The sequence below is a fragment of the Schistocerca americana genome, chromosome X (assembly GCF_021461395.2).
Source record: "Schistocerca americana isolate TAMUIC-IGC-003095 chromosome X, iqSchAmer2.1, whole genome shotgun sequence".
Lineage (NCBI taxonomy): Eukaryota > Metazoa > Arthropoda > Insecta > Orthoptera > Acrididae > Schistocerca > Schistocerca americana.
In genome coordinates this window covers 941,376,313-941,397,812 of record NC_060130.1, presented here as the reverse complement: position 1 = coordinate 941,397,812, position 21,500 = coordinate 941,376,313, and the positions used below count along the sequence as shown (strand labels likewise).

Below are 21,500 nucleotides of genomic sequence, written 5' to 3'. Positions count from 1 at the left end.
TGCAGGGAGTGGCAGCTGACCCTTAACATAGACAAATGTAATGTATTGTGAATACATAGAAAGAAGGATCCTTTATTGTATGATTATATGGTAGCGGAACAAACGCTGATAGCAATTACTTCTGTAAAATATCTGGGAGTATGCGTACGGAACGATTTGAAGTGGAATGATCATATAAAATTATTTGTTGGTAAGGCGGGTAGCAGGTTGAGATTCATTGGGAGAGTCCTTAGAAAATGTAGTCCATCAACAAAGAAGGTGGCTTACAAAACACTCGTTCGACCTATACTTGAGTATTGCTCATCAGTGTGGGATCTGTACCAGATCGGGTTGACGGAGGAGATAGAGAAGATCCAAAGAAGAGTGGCGCGTTTCGTCACAGGGTTATTTGGTAACCGTGATAGCGTTACGGAGATGTTTAGCAAACTCAAGTGGCAGACTCTGCAAGAGAGGCGCTCTGCATCGTGGTGTAGCTCGCTCGCCAGGTTTCAAGTGGGTGCGTTTCTGGATGAGGTATCGAATATATTGCTTCCCCCTACTTATACCCCCCGTGGAGATCACGAATGTAAAATTAGAGAGATTAGAGCGCGCACGGAGGCTTTCCGACAGTCGTTCTTCCCGCGAACCGTACGCGACTGGAACAGAAAAGGGAGGTAATGACAGTGGCACGTAAAGTGCCCTCCGCCACACACCGTTGGGTGGCTTGCGGATTATAAATGTAGATGTAGATATCAAGGTGTCAGACAGTGGTGTCCTTCATTGCCTATGTTATTAAACTTTCATAAGGACCATGTCATTTCTAGTTGAAAAACAGCTTGGCTGTGAAACACAATAGTATTACTTACATAAGATGAACTTCATCTTCGCAGATGCCCAAGTAATCATAGTATAATGGATGATGATCGTACATCACCAGAAATTTGTTTTTGTGACAATTTCCTTGGTTATTACGTTTCTTGGTGTGCCTTTGATAGACTTAATCACATGATAATTATTTGTGCTCTATTCATACAAAATGAAATTTCATTTTTGTTTTATTAAAACAAGAATAGACTCAGTCTTGAACACTGTTTTGTTTTCAACTCGTAGATAATCTTTTATTTGAACAGATAGATCCGCCAGAATTTCTTTGTTTGTTAAGTATGATATATGCCAATCATAATTTGTTGCTTAAATGCCATAAAATTTGTAATTTTCACAATAAAATTGTTTCAATACATGACAAAATTTTCCAAACCTTATACATAAGTTGAGACAGTGGACCCAGAAAAGTAGAAATTAAGAAGTTTTTTTGAGAGTTTGGCACCAGAATAGTGTTCCAGATTATTAAATGTCAATTAAATAAATTCAAAAGTTAGTGCTTACTCACTTCTGATGTTCATAGGGTATGCTGGATACCACAGCGCCTTAAGAAATTTAGAAAAATTAATAGTTTTTGAGTTTACTTTAAGAAATTTAGAAAAATTAATAGTTTTTGAGTTTACATTAGTATAATGACAATTCTGGACTCAGAACTATGTACATGTTGCTATTAATGTATTCAGGTGTCCATGAATGTGGAACAATTTTATTATTCTCATCCTTTCTTTTGTTTCAGGTAGTGCTGGTACACTTTCTGTTTCTAATACATCTGGGAAAATGTGTTCTGTGTCTAGACCAAGAATTTGCACTCATGATGGGATTTTCCACTGTGACGAAACTCTTGCTTGCTATATGTTGAAGAGATTGCCGGAATATAATGATGCAAAAATTGTCAGAACTAGAGAGGAAGCTATTATAAAAGAATGTGATGTTGTTGTTGATGTTGGTGGTGTTTATGACCCATCAAAGCATTACTATGACCATCATCAGAGAAATTTTGATGAAAGTATGAGTTCACTGTCTGAAAAGTATAAGTGGAAAACTAAACTTAGCAGTGCTGGTCTTGTGTATTTCCATTTTGGCCATAGAATATTGAAGATAATCCTAGACTCAACTGATGACAAACTAATATCTGCTGTATATGACAAGGTATATGAATTCTTCATTCAAGAAATAGATGGCATTGATAATGGAGTACCTATGTTCAACGGCGAACCAAGTTACAGAATTTGCACCAACTTATCAGCTCGTGTCGCAAGGTTAAATCCATTTTGGAATGGTGTAAGTGACAGTGACATAGATAGATTTAACGAAGCCTATTGCCTTGTTGGAAAAGAATTTGAAGACCACATAAAATATTGGGCCCACGTTTGGTGGCCTGCTCATGATATTGTTCGTAAGGCAGTAAATAACCGTTATGAGACACATCCTTCTGGTGAGATAATGTTACTGTCAAATGGTGGTTGCCCTTGGAAGGATCATCTCTTTGAGCTGGAAGAAAAGTTACACATCGAGCCAACTATAAAATATGTGCTGTTTCAAGATCAAGCAGGGAAATGGAGAGTCCAGGGTGTACCCATTGCACCACAAAGCTTCGTGTGTCGCAAGTTCTTATGTGAAGCTTGGCGTGGTTTGAGAGATGAAGAGTTGAGTGTAAAAGCTGGGATTGCAGGTTGTATTTTTGTTCATACGACAGGTTTTATTGGAGGAAATAAAACATACACTGGTGTTCTTGAAATGGCTGCTAAGTCACTAACAGCTTAGTGTTTTCACAGTGTTTAAAATGTCTGTGCACTGATAACATTAAAGTACTATGTACCAACCCAGTCATTACCTTTGTGTATGTATGATAACATATGGCATTCATCAATTTTGTGTTGTAAAGATTTTTTTTCCAGCAGATGCTACATGGGCATAAACAACCTGACCAGCTGTGTGTGTGTGTGTGTGTGTGTGTGTGTGTGTGTGTGTGTGTGTTGGGGAGGGGGGGGGGGGTATTAATTAGTCTTGCAGTGAATGGTGAAATAGTTTTGAAATTTCATGACAAATGGATCAGTACCACTTTTGAAAATTGAAATATTTAGGTAAGTATTATTTGTACACCAAATTAAAGGGGAATCGGAAATTTTCGAAATTTGAACTAAAGCACCTGTAGCTTTAGTGAATGAGGGTTCATGGTAAAATACATAAGATTATTCATTTACAGTGTGACTGCTTCTGTAACATACAATTTTTACAAGGTAATAATGGCCAGAATTGAAGTATCTCGTTATAACAATTTTAATAGTTGATGACTATGTTGTTTCATGTACCTACACATGTAATAAAATGAAGAAATCCCACAATGGTAGTAACTGTTAAAATGACACTATGAAAGACTTAAAAATGGGACTACACAGTAGACCAATAAGTAAATACCAATGTATAAAAAATTTGACAGTGGCATCACTAGAACTTTCATCGCATTTTGGATCATTATTTCTGCCAAAACCATTTCAGATGCAGACTACATTTCTACTTTAGTTGGTTTAAAATTATTGTCTACGGCTACAACTGCACACTCTCCATCACATGGAGCCCATCTTTTCTAAAAACATCTAAGACTCAGACGGCGATCTGGCCATGAGGGCAGAATGGACTGTTGCCTTCTATGGTCAGCTGTGACTTAACGGAGACCGGACAGGGTGCAGCGATCTGTTTGTTGAATGGTGCTCATTGTAAGTAAGTTAGGTGTTTTGCGGTAAATATAAGTACACGAAAGTCGAGCAAGTAGTTGCATGATATAGTAAACAAGAAGACTATGATGACTTTGACTTTCTTTGCAAGGAAGACTGTTTCCTCGGTTATTTCATATAACTCATGAACCATGGGAACTGTTACATAGGTTCATTGAGTGGAAAATCTTATCTAGCTACAGTTGTGCATAATTGTCTTATCAAAATATACAAAGTGAAAATAGACATCTGAGAATTTTATTAAATATTTGCCAGAATAATAATGTATTATTACTACGAGGTGCATTCAAGTTCTAAGGCCTCAGATTTTTTTCTTTTCTCCGGACTGGAAAGAGATAGAAACATGCGCATTGTTTTAAAATGAGGCCGCATTCATTGTCAATACGTCCCAGAGATTACAGCACCGTACGGCAGATGGAACTGTTTTAAATACTTAAAATGGCGACGTTTTCCTTACTTGAACAGCATGCAATCATTTGTTTTCTGAATTTGCGTGGTGTGAAACCAATTGAAATTCATAGACAGTTGAAGGAGACATGTGGTGATGGAGTTATGGATGTGTCAAAAGTGCGTTCGTGGGTGCGACAGTTTAATGAAGGCAGAACATCGTGTGACAACAAACCGAAACAACCTCAGGCTCGCACAAGCTGGTCTGACGACATGATCGTGAAAGTGGAGAGAATTGTTTTGGGGGATCGCCGAATGACTGTTGAACAGATCGCCTCCAGTGTTGGCATTTCTGTGGGTTCTGTGTACACAATCCTGCATGACGACCTGAAAATGCGAAAAGTGTCAACCAGGTGGGTGCCACGAATGCTGACGGACGACCACATGGCTGCCCGTGTGGCATGTTGCCAAGCAATGTTGACGCACAACGGCAGCATGAATGGGACTTTCTTTTTGTCGGTTGTGACAATGGATGAGACGTGGATGCCATTTTTCAATCCAGAAACAAAGTGCCAGTCAGCTCAATGGAAGCACACAGATTCACCGCCACCAAAAAAATTTAGGGTAACCGCCAGTGCTGGAGAAAATGATGGTGTCCATGTTCTGGGACAGCGAGGGCATAATCCTTACCCATTGCATTCCAAAGGGCACTACGGTAACAGGTGCATCCTACGAAAATGTTTTGAAGAACAAATTCCTTCCTGCACTGCAACAAAAACGTCCGGGAAGGGCTGCACGTGTGCTGTTTCACCAAAACAACGCACCCGCACAGCTACGTTACGCAACAGTTTCTTCGTGATAACAACTTTGAAGTGATTCCTCATGCTCCCTACTCACCTGACCTGGCTCCTAGTGACTTTTGGCTTTTTCCAACAATGAAAGACACTCCGTGGCCGCACATTCACCAGCCGTGCTGCTATTGCCTCAGCGATTTTCCAGTGGTCAAAACAGACTCCTAAAGAAGCCTTCGCCGCTGCCATGGAATCATGGCATCAGCATTGTGAAAAATGTGTACGTCTGCAGAGCGATTACGTCGAGAAGTAACACCAGTTTCATCGATTTCAGGTGAGTAGTTAATTAGAAAAAAAATCGTAGGCGTTAGAACTTGAATGCACCTCGTATGTACAAGCCTACTCAGCATAGGAATAATCACAATCTGAAATATGTATTTATCCAAGTATACACTTATTTCTAAATATACAGAATAAATTATTACTGCTTTGATTCAGACTTGTACTTATTTTCTTCCAAGTTGCTGCCTTCCCCCCCCCCCCCCCCCCCCAAATACATTTTTGTGGTTGGTGTTGGTGTATTGTAGAAAAATGTTTGCATGTAACAGATCATATAATTTTTGAGTTTCTTCCTATGTTTGTCACCCTTACCTGCTACTGTCGCTGTAGAAAATCACAACGTGACAGCTGCCTGCTACAGGCAAGAGAGGTCAGGTACAAGTATGCACCTTGTATTTGATGGGGATGATGCTGTTGTGTGCAACATAAGGTAGTCCATGCCCAGCTGCAGCCACTGCCCGCACCCTGTTCGACTGGGCCTTTTACTGGGAAGATTTCATTTTATGATTTTATCCAATTGATGGTGCTGTGCATTATTTTTGCTCTATAGCTTATGAGAGCTTTGAATTGTCATTTTTTGAAAATTTTCATCAGTTTACCACTAATATTTTCATATTATCATTATTTGGTGCAGAGCTCAAGACTTGATAAGAGTATTTTAAAGCCTGGCTTTTGCTCCTATGTGAGAAACAATCTGCAGGTGGCTGTACCCTCTGCTCTCAATTGCTGCTGTGATGGCCACTTCAACATGTCAAATCTGCCAGGCACACTTGCCCCCTTCATTGCCACTAGTTTGTGAATCTGCTTACTACTTCGTGAATCTGCTTTGATCTGCTACGTGATATAGATAGCTTTCCAACAATGTGAGAGTATCAAACTGGGCTCCAATTCACTATTATTTTCAGTCAATTGGCAAGGAGGTGTGGGTAAAGAGAAAACTGGATTTAGTGCACAGTATTCGATTCAAAATTAGATTTCTGCTGTCACACAGAAACTTGTTATTAATTTGAATTGTGAAAAGTAAATCACAAAGCAGATATTTTTCCTGGACTTATTTAATTGTGAGGTCATGGTATTATACCATAGAGGAGACACAATTGTGAGGGGGGAAATTTTACAAGACAAGAAAATGTATTGCTTAAAGCAGGGTCAGTCAGTGTGCAAAACTGCATGCGTGCAGTCAGATGCTTAGCCTGTCTTGGTACATCTCGGCTTTGCTCAATCCTTCTCAGAACTGCTTGATGCAGCATTATATTCATTTAGTAGTACACTGTGATGCAATTTCTGCCAGCATTTGGTGCAACATTTTTTGGTTGGCACCACTGCCTTCACTTTGGCTGAATTGTGGCTTCAGCAATATTTATCCTTTGCTATTTGTTTGTTATAAAGGAATTTCAGAGTTTAAGTGGCTTTTTGTACAAAGGAGGCAGTCATCGCAAGCCTTTAGTCACAAGCCTTTAAAAATGAATGACAGAAGAGAAGGGTGAGAATTCACGATATCTGTTTTGCAGTAGCATAATCGACAGATACCACAGATTTGCTGTGGAATGAAATTACAATATCACACAGCAAGAGTTTAAAAATTTGACTATGAAAAAGGAAAAACTTAAATTGATCACCCCATTTCTATGGGATTCATTGTTCTGTACATCAAGAAGCACTGTATTCTAACTTTGCAGGCATGGAGCACGTGATGAAATTAAGGTACAAATAGTAAATTTTCTGAAGCCTTACACATTATTGTACCATCAGCTGCAACAGCTTTTGATGGAAATGAGTGAAGAGGAGGGAGATGTTATATTTTACTGTGACTTACATTGGTTAAGTCGAGAAGCATGCCTGAAACAATTTTTTGAATTAAGACCCGCTGTTGTAGAATTTATGAGGGTAAAAAGGAAAGCACAAACAAAAATTAGATTGTCCGAAATGGTTTACAAACCTCACATTTCAAGTAGACTTTACTGCACAGTGCCAACAATTAGACATTGCAAGGTGAGAACCGACTTATTTCTGATCTTGTGGGGATGCATTTAAAAAGAAAACCGCATTATGGATGGGACACCTTCTTTCCGAAGATCAACAGCAGTAAAGAAAATGTGAATTTTGAAGGATTCATTGTGGTGTTGATAGAAATACAAGAATAATTTTGTAAACATTGTGAGGATCTTACACCAGTTTTTGAGCAATTTTTGAGACTATTTGCCGTTTGAGTTGAGAGCACCATTGTGCATGTGTGGCTGGAACTAATAGATCTGGAATGTAATTCATGCTCAAGACAAATCCTTTTACTTTAAAAATGTCCAGGAATTCTGTATATTGCACTCATCAGAAGTGTGTCCACGTCTCCATAGTGAGGATGCAAATGTGGTAAACAATATTTTGATCAACATATGTGCATGAAAGGCTTTTTTTGATTTTGAAAATAAATGAGTCATGATTATGTGGTAACCTCAATGACAGAAGGTTGTGAAATTTTCTGTCTGTCCATATGCGGCAACAGAAATCAGCACTTGTTCTCAGCCATCCCTGGCTGAAAGCTTTTAGACGAGTATCTAAATCAGGATTAAAACACACTTTTGGTGTATACAAAACTTAACCAGAGTTCAGTCCCATAAATGAGTGTTGTATCTGAACTTTCTTATTCAAATAAGGAGAATAAATTACAAACGAAATCTGTAATAGAGCTGTAGATAAAATTTTATTAACATTCAGTTACATCACAACATTTGTTTAAACTGGAATCTAACTGAATCGCTTGACAATCCCACCTGTGATCCAAGTTTGTGGATCACCACAATATTCATGCTGATTGATAAAATGAGAGGCAGGGATATAAACTAGGTACACACTGGTACAGTCCAACTGTAAATCGGAAATTCCTTATGGACTGTGATCATGAATATACTTCCTTATTGACATGGGGTTTCTGCGAATTATGTCATGTTCTAAGGAAAATACTTGTGCCTACACTGGCCGCGAAAGCCTGTGCTGCATGATCATGAATGTACTTCTTTGCAAATTTCCAAGTAAGTACATCAGGATACTACACACTGATTCACCATGTTGAATGAATTCATAGCTGATCCCAAAAACAACTTGTCATATTTTTTCTAAAAGTCACACTTTTCTATTTGTTGGTCAATTTAATATTACAAGCAAGCCAATGTACAGCTCTGTGAAGACAAGTTCTGTGTTTCAACTGAGAAGTAACTGCATCACTTTTGCCACCTGACATTAGTTGCTGCAATGACCTAGACCACACTTGGGGTTGTCAAATGGTACTAAAAATGTAACTGAAAGTAAAAGGCTGTGTGTCATTTATAGTTGGATACATGCAAACACAAACTATTGGAACTTCATCTGTAACACCAATAATACGGGTTATCTGTCTTTAATTCCAGCCCTTCTAAGCATCTTGGGCTTATAAACAACTTCGAAAAGTGACAAAGTTGATTCATTTTTGCCTGGAAACAGTACTGAAGTACATACATCATTCAATTCTGTTTCGGTGAACTTCATCCACTTGTGTTTTGTGGATGTCTTATCATGGTAGACTGCTTACAAGAGAAGTTGGTATCATCTTACTGCCAAGAAACTCCTAGAATATTCCTTATCTGTGTTGTCAGCAAGAATGTTGTACCAGCACACACACCTTGATGGTCGTCTACATTGAGAGAAAATACCATTGCTCCTCCATAAGAGCCACTGGCGATATACTTTGCCTGTAACAAGAGAAACAAATTTAATGGTACTCTTTTGCAAATTCCTACTTCAGTGCTGAGCAAACAAAAAACCCCTCATGAAAATACACATCACTGTCGCTGAGTAAAAGACAATGCATGCTAATAGAGAAACTGTCATAATAAAAGTTGGCAGCAACAGGGTTTGCACACACAGATGTTGACCACAGCAGCATGATGTCTTAACATGACACACTAGCTTTGCTCAATGAGTTACCCTAAAATAATATCCCATACTTCCCTTAGTTTTATACCACCTACATATGACAAGTCACACTGCCAATAAAGATTTGTTTCATTATTTCAGCCGTTCTGTTGTATGCTGTTCAAAACTGAATTTCATGGAGCACTGAATACTGTGAACCTCATGTAATTTCTCGAATTTTAAGCATTTGCAGGATGGAATCCTATTGTAGGTTCCAAACTGCACATAGTGACTGGAAAAAAATTAATTACAATAAATTAGAAAGATGAAAATTAGTAATCTCCACAAAGTTATAATTAACAGCTCCTAACACTATACCATTATCAGGATGTTTATATCAACTCAAATTAAATAAATTTAAATCGGCCGAGTCTGATGAGGACTAATAAGTCCTACTGACATGCCTTGGTTCCTGTAGCTGGCTGTTATTCCAACTGCAACAGCTTTCTGTGGAAAATACAGTGAGGAATTAAGGACTACCTGGCTGCTTGCGTGTAGGTCTGTCACCATGAGAGTGCAGTGTATGTGCACTTAAGCCGATGTGAGAAGCTTCCCAGTGACTACAGCAGTCCTGTCAATGTAGTTCGAAAGCACTTTTCCACTGTACAGTGTTTTAGTCCACTCAGTTTTGAATCATTATAATACATTTTGAATTTCATGGTCACAAAAAGAATGCATGCTATTAAATATCTATTAACACTTTTCATTTAATGTTACACAGAAGTATAGAGGCTGGAGCAGGCCTGCAGCTTGCTAAAAAGAAACACTTGTACATCACTCAACATCATTTTTAATGCCCTTTTGTTAAAATTTGTGGAGCGATTCATTTGCTGATTAGGAGTTACACACCAGTCCTACAACAAACATGAGACTACTCGTAAGCTTCGATTTCATGACTGAATAAACTAAAACTAAAAAACTCGGTCCAAGCAGGCCATGAAGGCCCAACAGTACCGACAAGCTGCCTTATACTCAGTCCATAGGTGGCACTGGATTTGGATATGGATGGGCATGTGGTCAGCATATAGCTCTCCTAGCCATGTCAGACATTGGAGCCACTCCTCAGTTTGTCTCTCAAGGGCTGAGTGCACTCTGCTTGTGAACAGTGTTCAGCAGCTTGGATGGTTACCCATCCAAGTGCTAGCCCGGCATACAGCTCTTAATTTTGGTGATCTGACAGGAAACGTTTTTACCATTGCGGCAAGGCCGTTGGCCTGACTGAATAAACAGTTTCATGAATTTGTGGTTCTGATTGCAGACTCGAGCAGCTATTGTAAACAACTTTGGGAACTGTTCACAAGGGATATTCTTGCAGATTATTTCCAGTGTTCCCACAGTATGAAATCATTCACTCATCATACGATTACACTGAGTCTGAGGTCCAATAGAATTTCAGGATGCCCTTGCAATGTCCGCTGCAAAAGAAGTTGCAGAAGTATTAAAATCACATTCAAAATTATTTAAACCTCTAAATTTAGTGTCAAAGTTCTCTCTCAGAAAGTATAGATATCAAATCCATTGAAATGTTCATTCAGTGCCTACTTTTCAGATTTCTTCTATGTACAATTAGTGTATTGTTTGGAAAGTACACGCATGAACTTTATGAAAGTTGCTTTACACTCTACAATAATTTGTTTGTTTATGATTAATTTGTTTCTGTATGTTTGCCATTCAAAGTTGTGCTCAAGACATTCGGATGCTTGGTCAGATCAGTTAGAAAAGTAAGATCTAATACCCAATGGGTGTAGTACACCACAAAAATGAGGCACATCATAATATTCTCAGTTGAATTCTTCCAGGAAAGATGTGAACTGCCGATGCCCCAGACCATGTGATATGAGTGTATTGTATGCAATTTGAAACTACAACTGTAATGCCATTTTTACTGCCACATCTTAATCACATTTACTCCGAATTTAAAAGTAGGATCATAAGTGAAGTACATGGGGTTGCCCAGCATCCTGGAAAAAGTATGGTATCTGATTTGCTTCTGGGCAGAGATTTTTGCTTGGCTCAGTGCAGTGCTGCTCTCACAGTTCACTCACAGCTTGGGGTGTGTGTGTGTGTGTCTCCAGGAACAATATGGTGATAACTCGTGTGTGTGTGTGTGTGTGTGTGTGTGTGTGTGTGTGTGTGTGTAGATCTGAGTAACAACATTAATTAGTTGCAACCTTAGAAAGTGGATATCTGGCACAGAACTAAAAAAAAGCTCTAGGTCAATGTGACACATCAAAGAAAAATGTCTTGACATTCTGGAATGAGTGCATCACATTTATGAAGGTTATGGAATCAAAAAGTCTAGGTGAATTGTCCCTGGCATATTCTTTTACAAAGGGCATCCCATGATTAGACCCAGAAGTGGCAATTAACACTGACCATGAGAAAAGACAGGTATAGCACAAGAACACATCTCATTACCTTAAATCACATTTTTAGTCATGAGAATCATGCATTGCCCAGGAGTTCCAAAATCAAGTAGAAATCATGTCAGGACAGGATATCCTCAAAGAATTTGATGGGGATCATGTTCGTATCAGTCAGTTCTGGATTATGGCTATCTGAATCAAGAGCGGACATGAAAACGTGAGGTGGTTTATTGGGGTTGTTTGCAGTCTCTTCCATGATGATGCCAGCCTTGAATGAGGTTACTCTGATAACTCCATTCTGGTGAAAAATATTATTGAAACCTCTCTCACAGCTATTCATGATGCAGTCAAGATCACAGATGTTTGTTAGATTGAAGTAGTAGTTCCACCACTAAAACCTAATTTCTTATGACTTCTTTTCATGTTCATGTCTGTGTCCTTATCAGACTAGTCTATTACTATTACACCCATAATTGTTTTCATAATGAGATTTACACTCTGCAGCGGAGTGTGCGCTGCTATGAAACTTCCTGGCAGATTAAAACTGTGTGCTGGACTGAGACTCGAACTCGGGACCATTGCCTTTCGTGGGCAAGTGCTCTACCAACTGAGCTACCCAAGCACGACTCACGCCCCATCCTCACAGCTTTTCTTCAGCCAGTATCTCGTCTCCTACCTTCCAAACTTCACAGAAACTCTCCTGCAAACCTTACAGATGGCAGAGCACTTGCCCGCAAAAGGCAAAGGTCCCGAGTTCGAGTCTCGGTCTGGCACACAGTTTCAATCTGCTAGGAAGTTTCATAATTGTTTTGCTCAAATTCCATTTGAATTTTAGTCTTAGATCTCTTTTTAGAAAGTGTAATTTTTTACTGACATAGGTAATGCAATTTGTTTTTATGTCTATGTCCTCCCAACAGCTGATTGCTCCTAATGTAAATGTTTATTAATGTTTTACTTCCTTGGCAACCTAGTCTCATTCTAATTATCATGTAATTTTTTGTTCAAATTACATTTTACACTTAATTCTGTTGTCAGATCTGGGTATGGTTATTTCTTGGTTAAAATAAACCATGTTCATTGTAAGTCTTTTTTCCGAGTATAGTCTCTATTACAGTCCAATATATTGACAAAATTCACAGATTTTGTTATTGAATTGATGAAAGTTGGTTAGGGAGAAAGTACAGTACAACCCTGGAAAAATAAAAAATTGGCTGGGAAAAACAATTAGCACTGAAAGCATGTTTATCATGAACACCAACATCCAGACTGAACTGAACTCCTGGTTGGAATGTGCTGCTATTTACACAAAGAGTATTCCTAAATATACATGAGAAATTTCGAGAACCTTTCAGCAATGATAAATATTAAATGTCAAATAATTGCTGGTGAGTGGCTGTGAACTGGTGAGTCACATCACACCAGCCAACAGTGCTAAGCACAACTCATGGCATTTATCCCTCTCCTGAAGGAACAGTGATCCACTGTTGCAGAAGTTCTCATCAGAGCTGACTACAGACACCCTGTCTTTAGGTCTTGTCAGTGGCCTCTTGTAAGGCAGCAGTAGTGGATTTTTTCATTCTGGTGGTGTAGTGACACCTCCTTCACTATGATCATAGAATGTAGGCCCTCCTATTGAAACTCCACAATTGTCAAGCAGGTCCTCAGTCTCCTTGAATGAGAAGTCCACATTGTTGACATGCATCTCATGATTGCAGTAGCACTTCATACAAAGGAGATGGACACCAGCTCTCGTGATTTTGTCTTCTTGGTGAAGGGTGCTAATCCTCAAATTCATATCTGACATCCAAGAAGTGACAAAGGATATGATATGGTCCAAAGTAGCATTTTAGTAACTTTTCCAATAATTCCACTTTTTGTGCAGATGTAAAAACCCATACCAAGTCTCCCAGATTGTACCTCAATAGCCAGTGCGTGGCATTATAGTGCTCTCAGTCCTTTTTCTGGGCATCTAGAGTTCAGATGCAAGCCAGCTGTCTTGCTTCTTAGGTTCTGATGCAGTGTTTCACATAGTCCCCCTGAGTCTCAACATCAAGAGCATATTGGCCAGTATCTTATTAAAGCATTCTGTGAGGCCATTCATATGTGGGTGGTAAGCAGTTGTCATCTTGTGAGTGGTGTAACAACATGAAGTTACCTCTGTCCAAGTGTTAACTGGAAAAATTTCTTTACAATCAGAAAGCATCACACTGAGTGCTCTGTACTTCATAATGATATCTGCTACTCTGAGGTGACAAAAGGCATGGGATAGTGATAGTATTGCATACACAAGGTATAAAAAGGCAGTGCATTGGCAGAGCTGTCGTTTGTACTTAGGCGACCCATGTAAACATGTTTCCAACATAATTATGGCCGCATGATGGGAATTAACAGGCTTTGACTGCAGAATTGTAGTTGGAGCAAGATACATGAGACATTCTATTTAGGAAATCGTTAGGAATTAGTGATGGGGAGCTCGTGAATGAGTCGTTCAAATGAACGCTTCACTCCATTAAAGTGTGAACTAACCACTCAATTTCAATGAACTGGTACTTCAAACTCTTCACAGATAGCACACTCCACACTTTTTTCTAGTTCACTCACTCCCTCCCCCTCTCCCACTACATTGGCGCTACGTCACTCATCCTCCCTTCACTTCAGTCCTCCCTCTACTGCCTGTCGACGAATCGCGTGGTGTTTGTGGGGAATGATAGGTTTATGAGGGGTTGGGGAGGTGAGGGGCAAGGAGAATGCAGCGTCAGCTGCTTCCTGCAGTGCTGACATCATAACCCGTGACTATTTGTGCAGTTAAACTTCGCATGTGCGGGTAGCCTACCGTTGGCAGCACTTGCAGACAAATGAATATTAAAGATACAAACGAAGAGGCTGGCTGTGTGAGCATGAACAGCCAACATGAAAATAAAAGGTTTGTTAATAACACTGAAAGAGGGATTTTACGTGAAATCGTACCAATGACTACAGGTGACAGTTTACGTTTTGAATCTGGAGGGTTATTATTCTCAACAAAAATAAAATCTACAGGAAAACTTCTGAATAATTACTAACATAGGTATATAGACTTTGTGACAGTGGTAAACATACTCGTTTTATTTTGGATTAAGTTTTAAAAGGAACATAAAATTGGACTGCATTTCGTTGGTAGCCCTAGTTTTCAGTCCATGAATACAACAAATAATGTTTAATTTGGCATATAAAGACTTTTTTGGGCGCTTCGTGAGAAAATGTCGAGCAAGATTAAATGTAATACTTTCTTTATACGTGACAGGCTCCTCTGTTTATTTTTCCTTTGTCCCCCTCGACCATGCTCTATTTAAGTTAACTCAGACGCTGTAAGAGCGTAAAACATTGCGTGCACGTTACTGCATAGTTCGGCCATCTGTTGGTAAAATTATGAAGTATTACGAAGCTTTATTGTACGAGCGAAGCGAAGTGAGCGCAGCCGCGGCTGAGCGGCGAACTGGGCAACTTCGCCAGGCTTCCGTACTTCATGAATGAACTACTTCATTTGAATGCTTCACGGCAAAGAGTGAAATGAATGAAGTCGTTCACGGGAATGAACGAGTTCGACCCATCTCTAGTAGTAGGGTGCAAATCCCATGAAGCAATGGACCCAAGTTGTCAACAAAGTACTGTTGCAAGCTCCTGGTGGCTTGTGGGCTATGTTTACATGGAATGGACTGGGTTCTCCAGTCCAGCTAAGACCAATCTCAGCCATTTAGGGACTTCATGTTCCCAAACAACAATGAGATTTTTATGGATGACAGTGCACCATGTCACCGAGCCACAACTGTTCACAGTTGGTTTGAAGGACATTTTGAGAGAATGATTTGGCCATCCAGATCACCCGACACGAATACCATCTAACATTCATGGGAGGGGTCAGTTCATGCACTAAATCCTGCACTCTCAACACCTTTGCAATTATGGACTGCTGTAGAGGCACCGTGGCTCAATACTTCTGCAGGTGGCTTCCAATGACTTGTTGAGTCCATGTCATATCGAGTTGCTGCTCTATGCCAGGCAAAAGAAGGTTTGACATAATATTAGGAGGTATCCCATGACTTTAGTCACCTCAGTGTGCAAGGTGCCTTACAATTTCCAAGCTTTGGCAGTCAGCACAAATTGATGACAGCACAGTGAAGGGTAGCCAGTGCAGACTAATGTCCATTGATTGCCAGTTGTGGACTCCAGGAACCTCCAAAAGAGACCAATTCCAATCCAGTGGAATGCTGCTGTTGCTGGTGGAATTGGTACCAGTGCCCATGGAGGTAATTGTGGCATGTGCTTGCTTTACTGGGATTCCTTACAGTGGCTCACATAGTGCTTATTGGATTGGTGGAGGCCTGACCAGCAATACGTGTGTCTGTCAGATTCTGTTTAGAGGGTTAATGAATCCCAAATACCATTTGTTTGGAGTGTTACGGAAAAACTTCAAGGTAGCTAGCTGTAGATAAGTTAGGATGACAAGCAACCATTTCCATCCCATCAGATCATATCATAGTTCCTCTTATACAATGTTCTATTTTTGAATTGGAACTCTCCTTTGGTCAGTTCCTCCTCCAAGACTTTCAGCAGTCCTGGATCTTCCCCCTGTTCCGTGGAAACATCATTTAATGTAGTGATAACCGATTTCATCCATGCTGCTGTGTTCCACCAAAGGATTCCTTGAAAGGCAGTCAGCTTTCACTTCTGTATATCACTGTGATGTCATACTGGAGCCTCAGTGCCCATGCCAATCAACCCAACAGATCTTTCAGGCTAATCTACCAGCCTAGAGAATGGTGGTCCACCACAACAGTGAATGGTTTACCAAATTAGTACAGATGGAGCTTGATGGCTCTCATTCTTTGGTGCAGAATAGTCATTCTGGACTTTGAGAGTACTTAGGAAGCAAAAGCTATCATCTTTTAGCAATTTCAACTCAGAGGCTGTCAGGAGTTATGAAGGCAATGTTATCCCAGTCAGCCTCAATGTGCCAGTAGTCTGACCACATGTCTACAATCAAGATATACTTTGCTCCTTTCAAGCAGTCCAGGGTGTCATCCATGGGCAACAATGGGTAAACATCTTATTTCATGATTTTGTTCAGTCATCAATAGTTGACGCAGTAATGCTATGTCATCGTTCTGCTTCACAAGGACCATAGGAGAGGACCAAGGACACTCTGAAGGTCCCATGATGTGACCTTGCAGCATATTTCTCCACCTCTTCTCAGATTATCCACCATTCGCTGGTAATGCTCTATATGAGTGCTGACTAATTGGACAATGATCCCCAGTACTGATATAGTGTTTTATCATACGCTTTCTGGTCTGACTTTTCTCCACTCTGGATCTGAAAGCATCCAAGAACTGGTGCAGGATGGCTAACACTCAGTGATGTTCCTCGGTCAGGCTAAATCCTTGATAGTAGCTTCCTCCACTGCATTGTCTGTAGTGGGAACACGGCACAATTCATTGTGGCTGGTACTAAGCTGTCATTCCTTGGCTGGTTTGGCCTTTCTATGCACATAGCTTTAGGGATGAGTTTTGGCTGCTCATGATAGTGATCCAAAGTTCTCCTTGACCACCTGTGATGAGTATGATCATTGCTGGTATGTAGATTTAATTTGTAATCCTGAGTAGCTTTTTGCACTCAACAAAAGTTTCACAGTTTAAATGAGCATCCAGATTGATGACTGGAACTAGTCTTGTTGATGACAACATCTTCAAAGGCAAATAACCACCACAGTAATCTTTGTTGAGTGTGCTTGGTGGAATAGCTTTGCCAATCTGGAGCAATGACCTTCTTCAGTCTATGACTGATTGCGATGCCTGCAAGACATCCCACCCGAGGCTAACATTATGACTTCATTCTGTTAAAACGATGAATTCGAAAGGCTGTGATTTTTCATTGACCATCAGCACAATCACATTCATATCATGAAACAAGTGTTTTTTAGCTGGTGATGATAAGCACTTGACAGGACACAGAAACAAGCCCGAGTCGAATAGCACCCAGACAGGTTCACCACCATTGAGATTTCCTGGTAACTGTTGTCCATGGAGGATTTACATCTGCGATGGCCTCACCTACATAAATGGTCACTTTGTTTAGTTATAACGAATTCAGCAGCTAGGCGAGCAGCTGGTACCTTCCTCTTTACAGTTATGGGCTTTGTCCTATAGGTTGACTGCAATTGTCTGCAGTAGACTGGCATGACGGTTGACATCTGGCAACATAGTAGTCATTGAACACTCATTTTAATTCTCTCAGTAGTACACGTCATCTCCATCCTCAAAATTTTTGTTTTTCTGTAAGGGTGTTGTACCTGGCATAGAAGGTGGTTGTACCTGTGTTGGTTGGATACTGGGCTGTCATTTGACAGCTGTGGCATAAGTCTGAGTTGGCCAAGTTCATTCTACAAATTCTCTTTTACCTACTGATGATGTAAGGGCGTTGACAATGGTTCAAATGGCTCAGAGCACTATGGGACTCAACTGCTGAGGTCATTAGTCCCCTAGAACTTAGAACTAGTTAAACCTAACTAACCTAAGGACATCACAAACATCCATGCCCGAGGCAGGATTCGAACCTGTGACCGTAGCGGTCTTGCGGTTCCAGACTGCAGCGCCTTTAACCGCACGGCCACTTCGGCCGGCGTTGACAGTGATGGCTGCTATCTCCTGTTTACTTGGTCCAACAATTCTGGCTGGCATACATTGCTATATCTCTTCTCTGTAGTGTCGCGTCGGAGAGGAATTGTTACCGTTGTGGGAGGAAAGGTCACGTGAGGGTTCAATGCAGACAGCCGCAGTGCTATGCTTGTAAACGCCACGGTCACAAGGCGAATGAGTGTTTTAGTAAGCAGAATGGTAAAGGGAATACACAGGAAAAAGCGTTAAACGGGAACAGGATTGTTTCGTCCGTCGGAAGACATTCCCTGTAAGCAGAAGTATGGTGAAAACTAGCACAGACACAGATTGTTGCTTGATGGCTGTTGTAAGGAATAACAGATGTAAGTCTTTGATTGATACAGGGGCACATGTATCTGTTGCTAGTCTAGACCTCATGGGCAGGAGAAGACTAGGTACTCCTAGGTATACATTATGTGGAGTAGGAAATAATGAGTTGCAATCATTGGGTACAACACAGCTCGATTTTAAGATTGGAACTGTAGAGTTCGGAGAACAAATGGAAGTGTTGCCAACTGTGGGATAAGGGTATTCTGTGATTCTCGGACTGGACTTCCTCGATAAACACCATGCCAAAATTAATCTTTCACAGTGTACAGTTGAACTTAGTGGAAACTTGTTTTCAATGGGTACAACAGCTGTAAATGTTTCTACATCACGAGGTGCATCCGTTGCTAAGATGTCACCAATTGAACCGTGTACAAGGGCATTAAAGATGATTATGCATGTCAAAGTGCCTTCAGGTACAGGGAAGTTAGTTTGGTTGTCAGTAGGTACCGATCTACCACAGCAGAGACTATGTGTGGTGGAGCCACTGCAGAGCAATGAAGCATTGGATGAAATGCATTGTTTTATTAGGAGGAGCATTGCATGCGTAACGGATATTAATGGGGAACTGATGATTCCGATCAGTGTAGATAATTTTGGGGCAGATGAAGTGGATCTCCCAAAGGGTTTAGTGATAGCAAGTTTGGAAATACTCGACGATGAGGATATAGGTGAATCCCAAGGTGATTATAATGTCAGGCAAACCGTCAAGGCATCTGTACTATGTGATAAGATTCGTCATTTGGAGAATGGTGATCGGGAAGCTATGGAAGCTTTGTTATTAGAGTATTTAGATTTGTTTAATTCAGAAGGTCCATTACCAGCAGCTCCTATTACTCATCACCGTGTACCGACTGGCGATAGTCCGCTGGTCTATAGAAAACCATACAGGATAGCGAAACACCTACAACCACTAGAGGAAGAATTTATTAATCAACAGCTAAGGGACGGTATTATAGAGAACAGTGAAAGCCCGTGGTCTGCCAACATAGTGGTAGTTCCTAAGAAGTCATTGGACGATACTAAAAAGTATAGGTTTTGTTGTGACTATCGTTTTTTGAATGCACGAACTGTAACAGATGCGTATCCAATACCGAACATCACGGAAACATTGGACAACCTAGGTCGGTGTAAATATTTTTCGACACTAGATCTAAAGAGTGGGTACCATCAGATAGAAGTAAGTCCCGAGGATAGTCTGAAGACAGCCTGTACAACAAGCCTTGGTCACTTTCGGGTATCGCAGAATGCCATTTGGGTTGAAAAACGCTCCTGCTACTTTCCAGCGTCTGTTAGATGGTGTGCTTCGGGGACCGAAACCGAAGATTGCTATATCGGAGCAAGACCTGCAATTGGATTCAAGGCTTTTTTGCAGATAGAACTCAATACGTTGTTCTTAACGGAACTAAAGGTAATATCCAGAGAACCACAGGGAAGTGTGATAGGACAATTGCTGTTTGATTTGATTTGATTTTAACAGGGAAGCTAAAACAGCCTAGGTCTAACCTGCCACTGCCTGCACCGAAAGTAAGTTTATTGTGTGGTATTGCTCCCTGTATATCTAGTAAAGCCAACCAATGCCCTTAAATAGTGCAAGGAGTCCCTCTACCAGTTTTTTGTCAGACACAATTCCTTCAGATTCCAATGTCCCAAAGATTCTGTATCTTTTACTCTCCAATGCCAGGCATTTGAAGATTAGGTGTGATACAGTTTCTTCACTGTCATCACAGATCCTACATTTGGGGTCCTCTTCCATTATACCCATTGTATGTAGGTGTTTTTTGAAATTCCCATGGCCTGTCATCAGTCCAGTCATGAGTTTGATCTCTCTCCTGTCCAATCCCAGGATTACAGAGCTTCTTTTAAAACATGGCTTGGGCATCATTACCTTACCAATGTTTTTGTTTATGGACCTTGGTCCAATATCCTACTTGCTGTTTCCTAAGCCAGTTCTGTAGTTATAATTTGATCACAGCCTTGGTGATTGTCAGGACAGGTTTTGGTCAAACAAATGGAGTTGTTTCCACCATCCTAGCCAATCTTTCAGCGTGTTCATTGCCACAGATCCCTGGGTGGCCAGGGACCCACACTAGGTTTATCCTGTTGCTTCCTACTAACTCCACCAGAGCCCTGTGGCATTCTGCAACAATCTTAGATCTTGTTACAGGAGCTGCCAATGATTTCAGGGCTGCCTGGCTGTCTGAACAGATGTAGATACTACGGTGCTTGTAGCAACTACACATATTCTCCTCCACACATGCCCTGACTGCAGTAATTTCAGCTTGGAATACAGATTCCAGTTTTCCTAGAGAGATGATGCTCTCCAGTCTTGGCTGAACCCTGTACACCCCTGCCCCAACACCTTGGTCTATTTTCAACCCTTCGGTGAACCAAATGATGTCCCCCTTATGGTGTCGAGCTGTTTCTTCCCAGTGCTCCCTGCTTCCAATTATTAAATTGTAAGGCTTGTTGAAGCAGTTGGGAGTTATTATGTAGTTGGCAGGCATTTCCCCAGCCGTTCCTATATTTACCTCACTCACTATGTTAGTGTGTGATTCTGGATATCCAAATGAGACCCAGTTTTTGCCAGTTTTAAGTCTATGTGCCCCAGCTGTTGCCTCCATCTTGACCCAGAGGTGTAGTGGAGGCATGTCTAGCATGGCTTCCATTCCAGTGGTTGGTGTGCTGCTATTTCTGCCTATTATGGCTAAGCTGGCCAGTCTCTGCACCTTAGCAAGCTCCTCAACTGCAACTCACTGTTCTATCTTCTTCCACCACACTACGGCCCCGTAGGAAATCCTAGGTCTAACCACTGTGGTGCATATCCAGTGCATACCTCTGGGGCTTAGGCCCCAGTTTTTGCCACAAGCCCTTCTAGTACTCACTAGAGTACTTTTTGCCTTGGAGCAGATGCTCTTAATGTGAGGGGTCCATGTTAGCTTCTCATCTAAGGTTACCCCTAGGTATTTCACAATCCCCTTCACACGTAAAGTTTTATCGAAGAGCTTTAGATTCCAACTTGGGTGTTGAATATGTCTCTTCATGAATGGCACCACA

General features: G+C 40.7%; 2 protein-coding genes across 7 annotated transcripts in view; one reads left to right on the top strand and one right to left on the bottom strand.

Moving 5' to 3' along the window:
- LOC124555347 (MYG1 exonuclease) overlaps window positions 1-2,687 on the top strand; it is a 35,392-nt gene extending 32,705 nt beyond the window's left edge. For both annotated transcript variants that reach the window (XM_047129227.1, XM_047129226.1), the window contains one exon: window positions 1,598-2,687. In XM_047129227.1, the coding sequence (XP_046985183.1) occupies window positions 1,639-2,625 (987 nt within the window). In that variant the 5' untranslated portion in view covers window positions 1,598-1,638 and the 3' untranslated portion in view covers window positions 2,626-2,687. The remainder of the gene's footprint in view (window positions 1-1,597) is intronic.
- A 5,102-nt stretch (window positions 2,688-7,789) lies between these two features.
- Window positions 7,790-21,500, bottom strand: part of LOC124555080 (acidic mammalian chitinase-like) — a 183,108-nt gene continuing 169,397 nt past the window's right edge. For 4 of the 5 annotated variants that reach the window (XM_047128870.1, XM_047128872.1, XM_047128871.1 and 1 more), the window contains one exon: window positions 7,790-8,835. In XM_047128870.1, coding sequence (XP_046984826.1) covers window positions 8,695-8,835 — 141 coding nt within the window. In that variant the 3' untranslated portion in view covers window positions 7,790-8,694. The remainder of the gene's footprint in view (window positions 8,836-21,500) is intronic. The other variant, XR_006968516.1, reaches the window with a different exon arrangement.